General features: G+C 57.0%; 1 protein-coding gene across 2 annotated transcripts; it reads left to right on the top strand.

Annotated features, from left to right (window-relative positions):
* Nucleotides 1-10,531: 10,531 nt before the first annotated feature.
* SIX2 (SIX homeobox 2) lies at nucleotides 10,532-13,566 on the top strand (the record flags this gene model as incomplete). Of its 2 annotated transcripts, none has more annotated exons than XM_082642759.1 (2): nucleotides 10,532-11,091; nucleotides 13,236-13,566. In XM_082642759.1, 2 exons carry the CDS (start codon nucleotides 10,532-10,534, stop codon nucleotides 13,564-13,566), a joined length of 891 nt encoding a protein of 296 aa, XP_082498885.1. The 2 variants fall into 2 exon arrangements, with proteins under 2 accessions (XP_082498885.1, XP_082498884.1); XM_082642758.1 differs by having other exon boundaries at nucleotides 10,532-11,097.
* Nucleotides 13,567-17,581: the final 4,015 nt, after the last annotated feature.

The raw sequence follows: 17,581 nt of genomic DNA, 5'->3' as shown, positions 1-17,581 counted from the left end.
AAATCTCATTTTATAAAATGTTCATGGACTTCACAGGCTGAATCTGCTCTCTAACTATGCTTATCTCACGTCCGGTGCCTTTCTCCTGGGTCTGCCCCAGTCCTAGCCCTGGCTCCAGCCCTCCCCTTTTTCTTACAGCCTCGGTTGACTACAAGGAACACTCACCCACTCCTACTTCACCTTGCATCTGCATTAGGCTGTTTTTGTTTATTCTTACCATTAACTTATTGTTTGAAATTACATATTTTTGCTTGTATGTTCTGTGTAGAAAATTAGAGTGTATGTTCTTTGAGGAGGAAATATGTCAGCTGGTAGCACAATCTACTGAGAATCAAGAGCTCCAATAGCCCCTGTAAGTATTAATCAGTTGCTGAAAGCATAGGGGAGGAGGAGGCTTCAGTTTCACAGCCATGGGTGGAGAGGACTACATGCTGGGTTCATAGCCCATCACAGACCCACCCACAGAAGGATCTGAACTTCTAGGGTCAATGCTGGAGGACTGTGCCCAGTATGGCTGGGAATATGTGTTCAACAGTATGTGATTTCCTGTCCCTAGACACCTCCATGGATATGAGCATGTGTGCCTGTGTGTGTGTGCATGTGTGATGGACAACACCCCATGACCTCTGAGTTTTCAAACACACCCAGAGGCTAGATGCTGACTTTGGCCAACATAGATTAACAAACTCAGCTTATGGAATCTGAAATAGTGAGTCCTGTGTAGCAAGAAGTTCAAAAGAGCACCTTCAAGAACCCAGATCATGCCAGCTCTAGTGGGGGATCCACCATTGATTTATAAAGGCCTCACTATTCATCCATCTGCTGGGACAGGGTGAAGGGTCTTTTGGATGCTGTACAGGATAGACTAGACTTTTAAAAAGAAGGGGTATGGTGGGAATAGGGGGGGGGTGCCTCGGGAAGATTTATTTGTACCTGCAGCCCTATGTCCATTCTGCAAGCTCTTCCTAGGCAGCGTTAATTCTGGCCAAATAAACTTGTAAGAGTATTGAAAATTTACCAAAAGTGGTAGGCTGCAGGCCACCTGTGACCCTGCTTCAGGATGGTTTCTGCTCCGTCTTCTTTTTCATCCTGTGACATGGGCTGGAGCAGCACCTCTCTGGGGTACGAGGGCAAAAGATGAAAGAGCCCTGGTGGCACCTTGCAATGTCTATAGAAGCATCTGCTCACCCACTCACATTTCATTGGTCCAAGCCTGTCACACAGCCAAGCCCAGGGTCAGGGAGGCATAAGTGGGTGGTGATGGGCTTCTACCACAGGAGTGGAAGAGTGCACGTTAATCACTCTTGATGGCTAAAGTCTTGAGAAAGAAGTGGGCAGCGTGGAGAAATAAGCTAGATATATGTGCAAAGTCCGATGATAAAGGGCCTCATAAGCCACGCTAAGAAGTCTAAATTTCATCATGAGGTTAATAGGTGCCATTAGAGGAATTTAAACACAGAGTGGGACCATCATATCTGGGCTCTAATTTGGTAGCTCTGGCTGATTTGCGATGGATGGACTGGAAAAGGCACCACATTGGGGAGTGGGGAGAAGGGGAAAGCAAAGGAACTAATTCGTTTAACGCCTCTGGGTACCAGGCCCTAGACTTGGGCATTCCATAGCTGACTAGAAACCGGTAGCCGCCCAATCACTTCATTCTCCCATGGCCGGACTCACAGTTCCTGCGGATTGGGCGGGGCGCCATATAGTCCCGCCCACCCACCCACACAGCATCACTGATTGGAGCGGGAACCACCCGACCCAAGATGAGCCTATAAGATTCTCTCTCTCTCAAGAATTTGGAACAGGGGCAGAGATTTTGGAGTGCCTCCTGAGTACCCGGAGCGGGGGACACACTAAAGGCTAGGGAAGTATTAAAAGGAGAAGAATCAGAGAGAGCTGCTCTTTGGAGAGAGAACAAAGATTCTCCGAGAAAGGAGACTGTTCCGCCACCCAGAGGGAGAAAAAGTGCCTGCCTTGATATCTAACTATTTTCCAGTTTCTGGTTCCACCCCTGTTAAGGACAGTGGTGTCCCCTGCCCTTGAATCCATGTGCTAGCCCTGAATCCTTATAAGAAATTCATTCTTTTGGTCTGAGTGAATTTTTTCTGTTGGTCTGAGTGAATTTCTGAGCTTGCACATCAAAGTGCCTTGCCTCAGACACTTTAATTTTCTGAGTCCCACAAGCTCAGCCCAGACATAATGGGAGCCATGAGTACATATCAGACTTTATCAACTTGAAGTTGAGGCTACCGCTGTACAGCTTGCCCTGGTCACAGTGGACTCCTGCCCTGCAGGGGCTGACAGAGAGCAAAGGCCACGAACCCCAGGGCCTAGAGGCTGAAACCTGAGGCAGGGAGAGCTGGCTCTTCCTAGAGCCTAGCCCTATCTTCCTGACACCTACAGGGAACTCTAACCACTGGTAGCTGGAAGTGCCCGGGGAACCTGAGCTCAGAGAGAAGAAAGGCTTGGGGGTGAGGGAGGAGAGTTTGGTGGAAAAGCTCTCAATGCATAGATTCTGCAGCCGAACAGCCTGGATTCAAGAACTCAGCTCTGCCATAGCTGCTGGACCTCTCAACCTCTCTGAGCCTCAGTGCCACCACCTGCAAAACAGAGCAGTTAATGATGCCTGGCTCATGGAGGTGTTTTGAGATTATGTGAGATGTCACGGTGCCTGGCACATAGGCCTTCAGTAAATTCTTCCTATCATTACTTTTGCTATTACAAAGGAACTAAAGGCAGTAACTGGCTTATGGCTGATAGTATGGATTTTGGCCTTAAGAGCTGAAGTTTCAGAGGCTCCTTACCAGCCGTATGACCTTGGTCAAGTTGCTTAACCTCTGAACCTATCTCCCCCTCTGTAAATGCTAATAATCCCCACTTTATAGGATTATGGTACCCACTCTGCATTAGTATACTGCTTTGTATACAGAAGATACTCTATGAGTGGAAGACATTTGAACAGATACTCCTGGCTCTATCTCAAGGCACAGGGGGCTGAGAAGGAAGGAGTTAGGGAGCGGGAGGGGAGTTGCTCCGTTTACTCTAGGTCACAACGCACGATCCACACCCGCCTATGGAGCTTTCAGTGTGAGTTCTGCTTTGTCCTCAACGCTGAGAGCAAACACAACAGGGGGAGAAGCCTTGGTCTCAACCCTAAAGGAACATGCGATGTCACGCCCATATGCAGCTGTCTTTTGCTTTAAGAATTGTCTTAATGAGACCAAAATCCTGAAAACACCATCAGATAATACAAAACATTATGGCCCCTGAAGTTCTCCTATTCTTCTCCAAATGGGGACCCAGTCTTTTCACATGCTTAGCTCATTTCCACTTCCCCAACCCCTGAGAGCAAAGGTGTTTGTTACGCCTACTTTTTATTCTCCCTAGACTGGGAAACTGACTCCATAAGATTGAGTAGCTTGCCCTTGGTCACCCTGTTATGGAGTGGCAGAGGCAGGATTTAACCCAGATAGCCTGACACCAAAGCCCACACCCTCTCCAAGGCTGCCGCGGAGGGTGAACTGCAGAGACCAAGGGAGTCTCACACGTACGAGCTTCTGTCTTTCCAACTGCTCCAGGACCTCCAGTCACACAACTGAGCACTTCCCACAGTGCCTAGCCCGGGTCTGGGAAATGAGAGGGGCAATCTGCCTTTTTTTTCTTTTTCTTTTTCTTTTTTGTGGTATGCAGGCCTCTCACTGTTGTGGCCTCTCCCGTTGCGGAGCGCAGGCTCCGGACGCGCAGGCTCAGTGGCCATGGCTCACGGGCCCAGCCGCTCTGCGGCATGTGGGATCTTCCCGGACCGGGGCACGAACCCGTGTCCCCTGCATCGGCAGGCAGACTCTCAACCACTGCGCCACCAGGGAAGCCCTAAATCTGCCTTTTGACACTTAAGTCAGGTGCTTTCTGAAATCACACTAATCATATGCAATTGTGTAAACACACCATCCCATCACATCCCGATGACAACAGCCTCAATTATTGAGCACCTCTTGTTAGCCAGATGTTTCACAAACTTTTATCTCCAATCCCCAATGCAACTGTACTCAATAAGCAAACGTTGAACGCTTGTTGTGTGCCAACACTGGGTTATTATCTTCGTTTTACACATGAGCAAAATAAGGCTCCAAGGTTGAGTGGCTTACTTAAGTGGTGGGTCTGGACCAAGGACCCAGGCTTGTCTGCTGCCAAAGCCCACGTCCTCGGCCCCACCCAGCCTATCTGCCCCATATGTGAGCGTTTACTAACAGTGCAACTGTATTAGAATGGTTGGAGCAGAGATGGTAATTGCCAGAGGGCCAACTCCACCTGTCGTCACAAAACAGAATGCCACGGTGCTACCAGAGGACATCTATTAGAGGCTGACATTGACCTGGATCCTCTGCAGCAGCCTCGGGCACAGGTTTCCCTGAGCTACGTGCCTTCCCCAGCAGGGCTGTATCTTGTTTCTACCTACTTTATTAAAGCATTCTCACAGCAACGTGCATAAGTTAATTAGCACACATTCTTCTATAAGGAACAGCCCCTGGATTTTAGCCTTAATTCACAGAGACAACAAAATAAAGTATTGGATTTCCAAGTTAAGAACAATCTTGGCTTTTTCCAGGTTCCCTTTTCAAGTGCAGAACTTGGTGGAAACCCCTGTGTGGCTGCCTTCAATGGCGGGGTGGGAGTGCCCTCTGGCCCAGGTGCTACCCAAGTCAGGAGAGCCAAGAGCAGTCACCGGCCAGGGGGAGGGGTGTCGCTGATGAGTGGGACTGATGCACTGTAATTAATGGTAATAAAAATAGATACAGCAGTGAGAGAGAAGTGCCAAGGCAGGAATCCCTACTCTCGGATAGAATTTCTCACAGGTAATGGAAAGAAAAAAAAAAAAGTCACTTCTTACAGGAAACCTGATCTACACGTTACCTACAGAGGATTTTTGTAAAGTAACTAAGGAAATGCAACTAAAGACAGCAGCCCCACAAAAACTAGAATAACTCTACTTGGAAAACTTTCTTTCCTGCAGCCCAGGGGGACCTGGTAATGCTATAGGCAGTTAGATGTGTAATTTCTAAGAGCAGCGCGTTCGGTCTGTAGCTTCTCCATAGCCCTACAGAGACTCCAGCACCCAGTACTTCTGGTGGAGAAAGCCATCATAGCTCTGAGTCTTCCCCTGCAAAGAAAGGAGGGCAGGAAGGGGACTGGAAGTGAAGCACAGAAGGAAAGAGGAGGAAGAGGGCGATTGTCTTATTGGCCTGGTACTTCCCAGTTGTTGCTGTCAGTCAGATCCCACTGGTCATTCAAGCATTCATTCGAACATTTCCACTGTGTGCCAGGCAGATCCGGAGTCTCCAGGCGGGGGGACACGCGAGGGTGAAAAGCCGGTGACTGTTCCCCAAGGATCATGGGATCAGACCCGGGCAACCTAGTGCGCCTCGGAACGGGTGTGTGTCTGTCTCCGAGGGAGCGCGCTGCCCGGACGCACCCCACTTCTCGTGTCCTCTCTGCCTGTGCATCCGGCCGGTTAGTGCTGGGGGTGGTGAGCAGGGAGGAACCTGCGGGCCCTCCCGGCGCCCTCTCCCTGCTCCGTTAGAGGCCTGCGGGGAAACCGAGCATCGACCCACCGACCCGGACTCTGGGACCTGCCGCGTGGGGGCGCTCGCGGGCAGACCCGGCCGAAGGCAGGGCCGCAGTGCCCAGGTCCTCCGTGCCTCCGCGGAAAAAACCCGGCAGCGGACTTCGGCCGCTTCCTGACCCCAAAGCCGAGAACCTGGCCCCCTCACCCGGATGCTCGATCCCCCCAAGCCCGCGCCCGCGGCCCCCAGTCCCCAACCCCTTCCCAGGCAAAGGGGCCCGGCGTCCCCTGCCAACCCCGGAGGGAGCGCGGCGCGGGTACGAAGGGCTCCAGGACCGAGCCGTTACCGCGGGCGGGGACGCAAGGCCGCGAGCCGGGACGGGCGTCGTAGGCAGGCGGGCAGCGCCCGGGACCTGGAGACCCGTCTCAAGTCCTGCTCGGCCCTGGAGCCGCCCCGGGCCAATTCCAGGGTTTGCCGGTCTCCAGACCGACCCCAAGCCCTACGTTCTCGCTCTTTTCGTTTGAACCAGATCCCCTGTGAGCCTGCGGCCTCCAAACCGTTTGCTCCAGAGGGCGGCCCAGGCCGCCGCATGGGTCCGGGGCAAAAGGCCCGCAGGGCGGAGGGGCAGCGGCTGCCCCCGCTGGACGCTGCTGCTCCGGCCCTTGGGGGCCCGGGACCGTGCCAGCCACGTGCGGCGCAGGCGATGCCCCGTTTCGCGCCGTTTCACGAGGGCGGCCACCCGGAGCCCAGTTCCCTGTATCCCCGGGCGCCACTGGAACCGTCTTCAAAAACGGAGAATTGCTTCGAGCGGAATTCCCGCGCCCTGACCTGCCCCAAAAGTCGCCCAACACAGAAAACCATGCGGTGCGGGGAGTCGCAAATGCCAGGGGGCAGGCGGGGCGGCGGGGCGGCGGGGCGGCGGCGGGAGCCCGCTTTCACCGAAACGCGAGCGAGGCCGAAGCGGGAGGCCGGGTAGGGGCGAGTGTGGGGGAACAGGGCTCTGCGGCCGCGGTCGGCCCACCCCGGGTTCCGGGCGGGTGCGCCCTGCTTCCCCACCCCCGGGCCGGGACACCCCAGAGATGCAGAACCGCGGGGAGGGCTTGAGGCGGGCGGCGCCAGGCCGGAGTCTGCCCAGGGGATTTCTGCAGTCTTTGTAGGCTGGAAAAACAAAGAGTAAAGAAAAGAAAAGGTCTGGTTCTCTGGTTTGGCACCGAACCCCCGCCCCCTTCTCTGCTGGCGTTGGAAATAGCCGGCTAGCAGCTCCTTTTCCTTAGCAACCCCTTCTTTACGAAAAGCCCCAAACCAAAGTCAGGGGAGCCCTTGCGAGGCTGGTTCCGCTGTTTTCTCCCTTTCTCCAAAAGTCCTGGGAGTGGGCCATGTGCTGCCCCTGGGATGGGCAATGGGTGCCATCTGCGGGGGCCCAGCCTCAGACTGTCCCTGACCAAGAGTCGGGGCAAAGGCATTGGGTCAGTGTGGGCTCGTTAAAGCTCACCCATCCACCCCTGCTGCTGCCTACCAGAAAGTCTATCCCAAAGGACTCCAGGCCCACTTTGGAGATGAAAGGAGACATTTCAATAAAGCCCAAATTTCCACAGGTCTACAAAAGTTTTCTCCTCCCCAGCCATGGAGCTTCCATTTGTGCAGGCCTTTCAAGTGTGTCTTAGGGGAGGAATAGATTGCATAGTCCATAGATTCCTTGGATTGGGGTGGGGTAGACCCACCGTTTCTGGCACCCTCAGGCCTCTCCAGCAGCTGCTCTGAGCACTGGAACCTGGGGCTGAGATTGCCTTAGGGTCAGGCTGGCATCTATCAAATCCTGGAGGACCCAAATGCCTGCCAAGTGCTCCGTCCTGTGGCAAAGGCTGTCAGGAAGGGGGCTAGACAGGGAGGGGGCTGCAGAGTGTAAAGAGACCCTAGCTGAGCTCCTAGCCTTTTTTAGGGCAGGCGCTCAGCTGCCTCTGCTGGCAAAAGGTTCTAGCCCAGACCTGCTAAAACTGGTTTCCTACAGATATGGGGGAAGGGCAGAACTGGTGGCATATGGACACACACCCATGCATTGAGTAATGATGTTACAGGTTTTTTGTGCTTACTCTTCTCATATGGCACACACTATATTATCCAAGATGGCAGGTACCACGTGTGTTCTCCTGGCAGGTCTGACCCTTGGGCTCAGCACCCAGAGGCCACAAAGAGAGCAACACTAGAAGGGACAGTGAGTCTGAAGCTCCAGAAAATCTGCCTTAGCTGAACATGGGCAGGACCCAGTCCTGAAGGAAGTTCAATCTTGAAGCTCCAAGGGTCCAGGGAGGGGCATATTCCCAGTGCAAGCTGTGGCTGAGGTTGCAGTTTACCCACTTTTTCAAGGTGAGTATTCTTAGACTCATTCCAGCAACAGGGACCTGAAAGATCACGCAGGCCTCATCTAATAGAGAGAATGAGGTGGAGACCATAAACTGGCCCAAAGTCTCACACCAGGAAGTTACTGCCCAGTCCCATTCACCTGCACCAGACCAGGGTGCTCCCCAACAGTTAGGACTTGATCCTGCCAAGATGTAAGACCGCCATGGCCAGAGGTGGGACCTGCCTGCCAGTCATTAACCACGTGGCTGAGGAAGAGGTCTTGGAAAGAGTAGGTTGCCCTTTCTTGGGACGAGTAAGGTGGGCTCTGAACCTCACTGCAGCCAGGGGCAAGTACTTCCTCATGTCTTCCAGAGTCCTCTAAGCCCGACTCTGGGGCAAACCCTGTGTGGCAGCACACGGGACTCTGGATAAAGTGGCCTGGACACAGCAGGGCTCCTCTCAGCAGACTGATGCAAGCTCTGAGCATGCCACCTGAAGTTCTGCAGAGAGCTGTCCCTGCCACTGGCTTGGAACATACTTTGATAACCCTGTGGTCTCCATACACCTGGACAGGCCCCCAGAGGCAAAAGTCTTAGGGAGAATCATAGGGTTCCACTCTTTCATGACTGCAAGTCCCCCACAGGACGTCTAGAATGCTAGAGCAGGGGGGAAACTTTGGGAAATGTTACTAAGGGTTAGAGGAACAAATAGGAGACTTGCTCAAAAACACCAAGCAAAGTCACAGCTTGAACCCAGGGTTCTGGACCCCCATTCCAGTACTCCTAGCACAAACTTCTGGGTAAATTTAAAGGGGTAGGAACCAAGAAATGTGGCCTAGACACATATTACACAGTCCTAAACTGAAGGCAGAGAGCCGGGGCTCTGTTTTGGCTTGAGTCCTGGCACTGGGAGCCAGCGAGGCTCCAGCCTGCAACAGCTCAGAGCCAAGACGGGAAACGGAGGTGGGAAGGACCGGTCGGGGAAGGAGCTAACCCCGGGGCTTTTCAAAACCGTAGAAACAGCCGCAACACCCCCTCTTCCACTCCAGCCCTCCCACCTACTCGCCTGCCCTTCTCCCAGAGAACCAGCGCCACGTGTTTACACACGCGCCGTGACAAAGAAGCAAAAAATAGGATCCCCTTTTTAAGCCCCCCGTTCCGGAGCTCGGCGACCCGGTTCTCATGCTGGAATTGGCCAGAGCCGAGTCCAAGCTGAGAGGCCAGAAGGTGGTGGATCTTGCCTCCCCGACCACCCACAGGAGAAGGGCCAAGACCATCCTAGATTCCCTGCCCTCGCATCCCTATGGGCAGACCACCGGCGCTGCCCACCGGAGTCAGCTTCCGTGGAGGCCACACGGAAGTGCCGGGAGCTTCTCGGGCCGTGGGACCCGTGGGGTTAAGTCTGAGTCCCCGCCCAGCGAAGAGCCAAGAGCGCTCAGCCGGGCGGTACCGGCCGCGGGGCAGCCGGCCCGGTTAAGAGAAGGAGGAAACGCGGGATCCTCCAAGAAGTAGATTCTCAAGCGTCCGCCTGTAGCCACTGCCAAATTTTCCTCAGTTCTCTCTTCCTCCCTCCCCCTCTCCCTCGCGGACCTCGCGGGTCCCGAACTCCTAGGATGGGGGTGGGGCACTGTCAGCAGGAAAAGCCAAATCTTTAAGGGGCGCCCTAACGCGTCCAAACTCTCCCACCCCACTGGTCAGCTCCTGGGCAGAATCCACCCGGCAGACAGCAGCCCCGGGAGCGGCGTGATGACCCGGGGGACAGCCGGCGCGGCCTTGCGAAAAGCTGGGCAAAGTTTCTTCCCCCTCGTGGCTCCCTCCACCCCACTCCCTCCCCTTCTTCCCGGCACCCCCTTAACGTCCTCCGCCTTCTCTTCTCCCCTCTCCCCTCCCCACCTCGGTCCTCCCCTTTTCTTCTCTGCGCGTCTCCACTCCGCCCCCCCCGCCTCCCGGGTCCAGCTCCTCCCTTGCTCTTTGGGCGTCCGCCCCGTCAATCACCTCTGCCGCTGGCCTCTGCCCGGCCCTCTCCGCCTCCCAGGTTCTTGGAGCGCCTCCGGCTCCCGTCTCGGGCTGCCCTACGCTTTGCACGGAGCCCGGCGATCTGTCAGCGGAGCAGGCCAGGGGGAGCCGCCAGGCCCGCCGGGCTCGGGTTACCAGTGACTGACAGCGTCTCCATGGCGAATAATTTGACTCCGACTATTGTCTGGCGCGGGCAGGCCCCGGGTCAGATAACCAGACCAATCAGGGCGCGGGCCGCCGCGCCTCATGCCCGCTTAGAATAATATTATTAAAAAAGCAGCGAGCGAGCTAGACGGGAGGGAGAGCTAGCGAGAAGCGAACGAGGGAGCGGCTGGCGGGCGGGAGGGCGCGGAGCATGCGGAGCGGCGCCCCGGGCGGCCCCCGGGCTTGGACGAGGACTCAGGAGAAGTGCGCGGGCGGCGGGGGCGCGGAGCGGCGCGGGACCCGCGGCCGGCTCGGGGACATCCTGCAGTGACTCGGAGTTCTCCGGGAGCCAGCGCCAGGCCGGGGGCCCCCCCGCCCGCCTCTTGGCCCGGACGGTCCGGCGGGGAGGCGCCCATGCCGGACCGCGCGGCGCGCTGAGGGCGCGCGCGGGCGGGCGCAACCGGCACCATGTCTATGCTACCCACCTTCGGCTTCACGCAGGAGCAAGTGGCGTGCGTGTGCGAGGTGCTGCAACAGGGCGGCAACATCGAGCGGCTGGGCCGCTTCCTGTGGTCGCTGCCCGCCTGCGAGCACCTCCACAAGAATGAAAGCGTGCTCAAGGCCAAGGCGGTGGTGGCCTTCCACCGCGGCAACTTCCGCGAGCTCTACAAGATCCTGGAGAGCCATCAGTTCTCGCCGCACAACCACGCCAAGCTGCAGCAGCTGTGGCTCAAGGCGCACTACATCGAGGCGGAGAAGCTGCGCGGCCGGCCCCTGGGCGCTGTGGGCAAGTACCGAGTGCGCCGCAAGTTTCCCCTGCCGCGCTCCATCTGGGACGGCGAGGAGACCAGCTACTGCTTCAAGGAAAAGAGTCGAAGCGTGCTGCGCGAGTGGTACGCTCACAACCCCTACCCCTCACCCCGCGAGAAGCGCGAGCTGGCGGAAGCCACGGGCCTCACCACCACGCAGGTCAGCAACTGGTTCAAGAACCGGCGGCAGCGCGACCGGGCAGCCGAGGCCAAGGAAAGGTACGAGTAAGTAGAGCTTCGGCGCCAGCTACCCCGGGCTCGAGGGAGGGGGTCCCAGGGCGTCCACTCAGCCACCGAAGAGGCTTGAACTGGGCCCGCTCGTCCCAGCAAGGGCCCTGCTGCAGCCTGGTCTGACCCGGACGGCGCTTGCGGGCGACCAAGAGATCCGGAATTTGTCTAAAGCGGGCAGAGCAATCGGGAAGTTGTCAACTAACTCCCTGGTCGCTTGTGAGCAAAAGTGGAGAAGCAGCGACCTTCGGGACAAAGGCAAGACGGTAGGCCTGGATTCCAGGCAAGGGGCGCACAGCAGGCAAGTCCTGTTAGTCCTCCGAAGGTCGGAGGACAGGGGGTTTTGGCGAGGACTATGGGGGGGGTGCGGGGTGCGGGGTTTAGACTGCCTGTGAGAATTCACCAGCACTTCCCAGGGCTTCCCGTCTGCCTCACTCAGCTACAGGCCGTGTGATTAGGGGTCAGTACTGGGATTGGAACTTTCCTGGTACGACCTGGATGTGGAGGGGCCTGGAAGAATTTTCCTTGTCTGGATAGGAGGGTTGATAGGGAAAGTCTTATCGCGCATTGAAGGGACCAAGAGGTGAAAGGCTTGGGGAGGAAGTGTCAGCTCTGGGAGAGAAGAGAAACACATGTCCCTTTTTCTGCCTCGTTGGACCCAGCAGTCCTTGCCTGGCCTGCCAAGCCCTTAGCTCCTCTCTGCTCAGGCTCTACCCTCTTTGGCAGGTAGGTCGGTATGTCTGGGGTGAGCTGAGAGCAGCAGAAGGGCTGGGAGTTGCTTGTCCTCAGGGAAACCAGGACTTGCTGAACTAGCCTTGACCATGAGGCCGTTGTGGCTTTGGCCTCTCAGAACCCCAAATCTGGAGGGGGAGAAGCTGACTGTGGGAACAGAATCAGCCTGAGTGTAAGAGCAAAACGAGACACCCGGGGTCTGTGGTACGGGTTGTGTGCAGCCCGGAGTGAATGGCCAGGGTCAGAGTGCGGTTGCTGAACAGTGGACTCAGCGGTGGGACTGGGGGGTGGGGGGGTGGCTTCAAGCTGACCTTGGTCTCTAAGACCATGAGGTTGGAGCATCCACAATTGTACGAATTCAGCTGCCAGCCCTGTGGGAAGTTCCCTTCCAGGAAAACAGAAAGAAAAGGCCCTGGGGAGCCAGTAAAGAGAGAATCTACCCAAGAATTCAAATCTCCAAATCTGGGCAGGGGCTGTCGGTCGGTCAGAGACAGGGCAGGAGGTGGGTTCTCCCTGCTGAGGTCCCCCTCCCCCCAGAATGGCATGCATCCAGAGTCCTGAAGAACTAAGTTCTCAGGTTGGGCCCCAGGTGAGGGCTGAAGAGTCCCTCAGTTTCTGGTATGGTGGAAAAGTCTAGGCCAGGATCAGCAATCCCCTTCTCTCTTCCTTCTCTCTTCTCCCAGAAGCTGCCCTCCACACCCCAGCTTCAGGCCCCCAGCTGAAGTTTCTGCTGTGCCACCAGGAAAGGGAGTCCTGCATCCTTAGGGCCTTGTTCCTACACAAAGCAAGGAAAACCCTAACAAGGCCTGCCAGTTTGGAACTAGAGGGAAAAGACCCTTAGCTCCAGGAACCTGTCCCTCAGACAGGGTTTTCCCTCAAGCAGAGAAAAGCAAAGGGAGATGAGGACCTGTGAGATGCCCAACCTCAAGTGGACCCTCAGCCTAGAATCTAGGGTCCCTGACTCTCCTGGACCCACTTCTCCGCAACAAACCCTGGCTTGAGTAGTCAAGAGTGATCTGAAAACCCAGGCACCTCCTCTTCCTCCCTGTCCTTGTCCCCTACAACTCCACTGAACCCTGCTCCCCTGCCCCTCTGCTCTAGAAAAGAAGTTAGCCACTCAGTGGGGGAAGGCAGGGAGGGCAGAACACACGGAGAGCAGAAAGATATTCATGAGATTGAGAGCAGGAGAGGTGGGGAGATAGAAACGATACAGGGAGAAGGTATACGAGAGAGACATCGGGTCTGGAGGGACTGAAAGAGCCAGAGCCCAGGCTTGGCCGCGAAACATGTTAGAAACCGAAAACACCCGCAGGCAGCGCGCGGCGGCTCTGGCTCCGGGCGACGCGGCGCCGAGCAGCCTCGGTTTCCCCTCTGACCCGGCTGCTTTGCTCCTGCACTTGCAGGGAGAACAGCGAGAACTCCAACTCCAACAGCCACAACCCGCTGGCTGCGTCGCTGAACGGCAGCGGCAAGTCTGTGCTAGGCAGCTCGGAGGACGAGAAGACGCCGTCGGGGACGCCAGACCACTCGTCGTCCAGCCCCGCGCTGCTGCTCAGCCCGCCGCCGCCACCGGGGCTGCCGTCCCTGCACAGCCTGGGCCACCCTCCGGGCCCCAGCGCCGTGCCCGTGCCCGTGCCGGGGGGAGGCGGCTCGGACCCACTGCAGCATCACCACGGCCTGCAGGACTCCATCCTCAACCCCATGTCGGCCAACCTCGTGGACCTGGGCTCCTAGAGCCCCGCCTGCCTCGACGCGCTTGCCTTCTGGGCTGGTCGCTCGGGACCTGAGAAGGACCGTGTCCGGAGGGCGCCCCGCGCCGGCGGCCCCACCAGGTACTGAAAGACCCGCGCGCTGAGCGGGCAGAACTGCCGGCCCGGGCAGGGCGGATGGCTCTCTGGTTTAGTCTTTGTTCGGGATTTATTTTCAACAAGTTGCTTTGGAGATCCTTTGGAGGCCTGGGACCGGGTCTTGAACCAGGGAAGGGAATAAATTATACACCATTCTCGTACTCTCTCCCTGCCTTCTCCTCCGCTCTCTTCTCTCTCTTCCCTTGCCTTCCTTGCGCTTTCTTCCTCTTCATTCCCCTTCCTTCTCTTCTCTCTTCTCCTTTCCCTTTCTTCTTCTTGCTTTCCCCCTTTGCACTGTCTCTGTTTCCCTCTGTACTTCCGGCTTGCCATCTCTCGCCGGGTTTCTATTACTCTATCTCTGTTTCTCTGTTTCTCCTCTCCGCCAGCCTCCTGCACCTCGCGGGCTGTACGCGTCGGTCTTTCTCCTCGCCCCTGGCGGTCTCTTTGCCCTCCCCCCATTCCTCAGTTTACTGGGGTGGGAGTGGGAGGGGGAAGAGCGAAGAAAAGACAGGGCCTTTGAACCCGGGCTTTCTCCAGAGACCCTCCCCCCGGGGTCAGCTGGGGGCTGCAGGTGTCAGCGCTGCCTAGTAACTTAAGTGAAAGAGCAAGGGCGGCGGCAGGGAAGCCCCTGAACGCCCCCTTGCCGCCTGCCCCTCTGTTTTGGTGAGGCCCCGCCACTCGCTCTCCTCTTCCTCCTGGGACTGTGGCCACCGAGCTCCCGGCAGAGCGTGCCTCCGAGCCGCAGACTTGCCATCTCCCTGTTATGCCCTCATGTGAATGTTCTTCGGGAAATATTTCTGCTTTTATTTTATAATAAAATTAGAAATCATAAATATATATATATGGATATATACCACGAGGCCCGCGAGCCGGGAGTGCAGCTGTGTCTGATTTCCCTACAGGGACTCGACACCCCGGGTGGACCGTTCTGGGCAGCGAAGCCCCATGAGTCCCAGAAACCGGGAGGCGCCTTCCCCCACACACAACGTTTATGAGTCGCAAGGTGAAGGGGCTGAATACTCTGAAACCGCCTGCCCCAAAGCCCTCTGTCCCATTTCTTGTCCGGGAAGCTCCCTGCAGGAGCGGGGAAGGGGCCTGTCCCTCTTGGGGACTCCTCTCCCCCCACCAGCCGAGCAGTGCCCTCACCTGCCTCTTTCTTCACCTGGGAATGGGGGTAGGCGATGAGAGGCTGTGTGCGTAACGTGGTTACGTGTGTTTGGACATGCCAAGGCTGGGAAACAAGTCGGGCCGTGGAGGTTTCCTGCAGGGCGGACGCCTTAGCGGTGGTCACCATCCCCAGAACCAGGCACGACGCACTGGGCAGATTCGCTGGCCGAAAGGGCAGCCGCTGGTCCAGCCGCGAAGCCCGGGTCGTGCGTGTAGCCGTGGAACGAAGGTCTCCACGCTCAGAAATCCGTTGGTTTGGCGTGGAAATGAAGGGGCTTGGGGAGAAGGGCACGTCCGGGAGACTCGGGGAGCCGGGTGCGCCGGGCGCGTGTTCTAAATGGGAACAAGCGGACGCCGGGGCTTGGATGGTCAGGCAGAGGAGGCACCTCCGTGCGTGGTGCGCCGTAGGTGCCTCTGCGGCTGTTAATTAACCTGCGGCGCCCGCTCCCCTCTCGGGGATCCAGCCCCCCTCCCCATTAAGCGACAAGTCTAAGCCGGTCCAGGCAGGTCCGAAGCCGGCGGGACTCCTCGAGGAGAAAGTTGAGGCTTTTCCGTCTCAGGTCTCGGTGGCTGTTGGTACCATACACGTTACTCCTCCGCGACCCGGACGCTTCCGACCAGACCTGCCGGCCCTGGGTGGAAAGGGATGGAGGGGAGGAGGCGCTCTTCTGACCCCATGATCCTGGAGCTCCAGGACTTCTCCGGCACTTTCCGCTGGTGAAATCAGCGCTCGCAGAGAGCACTTCTGCGCGGACTTTCTAAATATCAAGGATTCCTTCCCAGTCGAGACCCTCGGGGACGCGGGCAGCTGGGCGGGCTAACTTGGAGAGGGAGGCTTTGCCTCAGCGTAAGCTCCGTGCAGTCATGGGGGTCAAGGGAATCCCCAGCAGCATAAGACGGCGTCAAGCACCCCACGGCCCCTGCACCCCCAAGAGGAAGTGCAGTCCTGGCAGCTCCTGTGGCCTCTCCTGGAGGCTGGGCTCTCAGGGGACAACTCAGGTCTTCCTGGGCCCGAGTGGCCCCACCCTCCCTGACTGGCGGGTTGTAGAGCCTGCTACCGTCTGAGGGTCCAGAGAGGCTCAAGGGAGTGGGAAGCTGCCTTGAGTCAGCCGAGCTGAGCCGACAGGCCCGTCCTTACTTCTCAAAGGGAGGAAACACAGTAGTCCCTGGAGCCCACATCTCCCCTACCTGCCTCCTATTTTTCTGCACTCACAATCACAGGCAAACAGGCTCTATACCAACTTTCACAAGGACACGTACATATTTATCATTCGATTCACTGTGCCGGGCACTGTGGGTAGCACAAAAACACTCACCCACTCACACTTGTGGCCACACGGGGAAATATCATACTCCATCACACATATGTTCACACACACAAACAAACAAACACACATAGACACTCAACCCATTTTTACAGACACACAAACGCATGCACTCAGGTGAAACACTCACCTGCACAGATGTAAGGGAAATACCTACACAAATGAGCCCCTCCCTCATCCTTGTACTCACACAAACACAAACCTCTGCTTCTCCCCAGAAGCCTTCAAACCCACCCTCCCACCGGTGCCCCAGCAAGCAGCCCGTCCCAGCCCATGGACCTGCTGGGGCCAGAACACAGCCTTGAAGCCCGGCTGGCCGGGAAGGCCTTGGCTCTAGGCAGCTGTGGCCCAAAGAAAGAGACGGTCCTAACCCGAGGCTGCAGACGGTCAGGGACCCCACCCTCGATCCAGCGGTCCAGGTGGAATCAATGGAGTTTGCTGGGAGTTCTCACTTGCCAGTAGGGGGCGGGGTGCCTGTCCTGGAGCTTTATTCTGGCTTAGTGGCGCTACTTGTTGCAACTTCCCTCTTTCCCTCCCCCTTGGAAAGCTAACTCCGAAAATATTTATTTAAAAGGGGAAACTATGCAGACGTTCTGAAAATAAACCCGAGCAGCTACTCACCCACTGTATAAATCTATACAAGCCAGTCCTCCATTCCACACTCCACTAGACCGACCACGCCAACTGGACGTAACTTTTGCGCAGATGTTGCCAGGTGAATGCAGCTATCCCCCGTCGGTGTTCACCAAACAGTGTTCCCAATGACTTGTCATCCTCCCCCTCTGCCAGTAGCCACTGAAGCTGAGAGTTTTGCTCAGGCCACCTGAAGGGACGCAGCAGCTAGAAGCGGGAGTCTCCTTCTTGGCTTCCCTGACCATGTTCACCTTTCATTTATTCCCAGCCAGGTCCCATACGCATGTATCCTCCAAGGTAAAACCCTAATGAAGAAGGTAGAACCCAGCCCTTGAGGGCAGCTGGCTGGCTGATCTGCTTCGGGGCTGTAAAAGCCAAGGGCTACTGAAGGCAGACGGGAGCGTGAGGGCTGGCTGTGCTCCCCGCGCAGTCTCCTTCCTCACCCCGCACTCAGCACCCCTCTCCAGGCTTCAGGGCAGTCCTGGACCTGGTGTCCCTCCTGTGAAGAGCATCTCCAGGGAGTGGCCTAAGGAGCAGGTGGTGATGGCCTGCCACACAAGAAAAGGTTAAACAGAGCCAGGGAGATCTGGGGAGAACACCGGTCTACTTGGTCCTCAGTTTAACCCCGTCCCTGTTTAACACCATTTTGGCCCCTGAGAAAAGCAGGGAACAGCCGAGTGGGGGCACCAGAGTCAGGACACAGGGAATTTGGCCTCCTGGATTCCACCAGTGCCCACCTCTTGCTGGGATGCTGCCGGGCCTCCGGACAGGAAACTT

The sequence above is a fragment of the Mesoplodon mirus genome, assembly GCF_964341445.2.
Source record: "Mesoplodon mirus genome assembly, chromosome: 14".
In the NCBI taxonomy this organism is placed as follows: domain Eukaryota; kingdom Metazoa; phylum Chordata; class Mammalia; order Artiodactyla; family Ziphiidae; genus Mesoplodon; species Mesoplodon mirus.
This window is presented reverse-complemented; position numbering and strand designations above follow the sequence as displayed.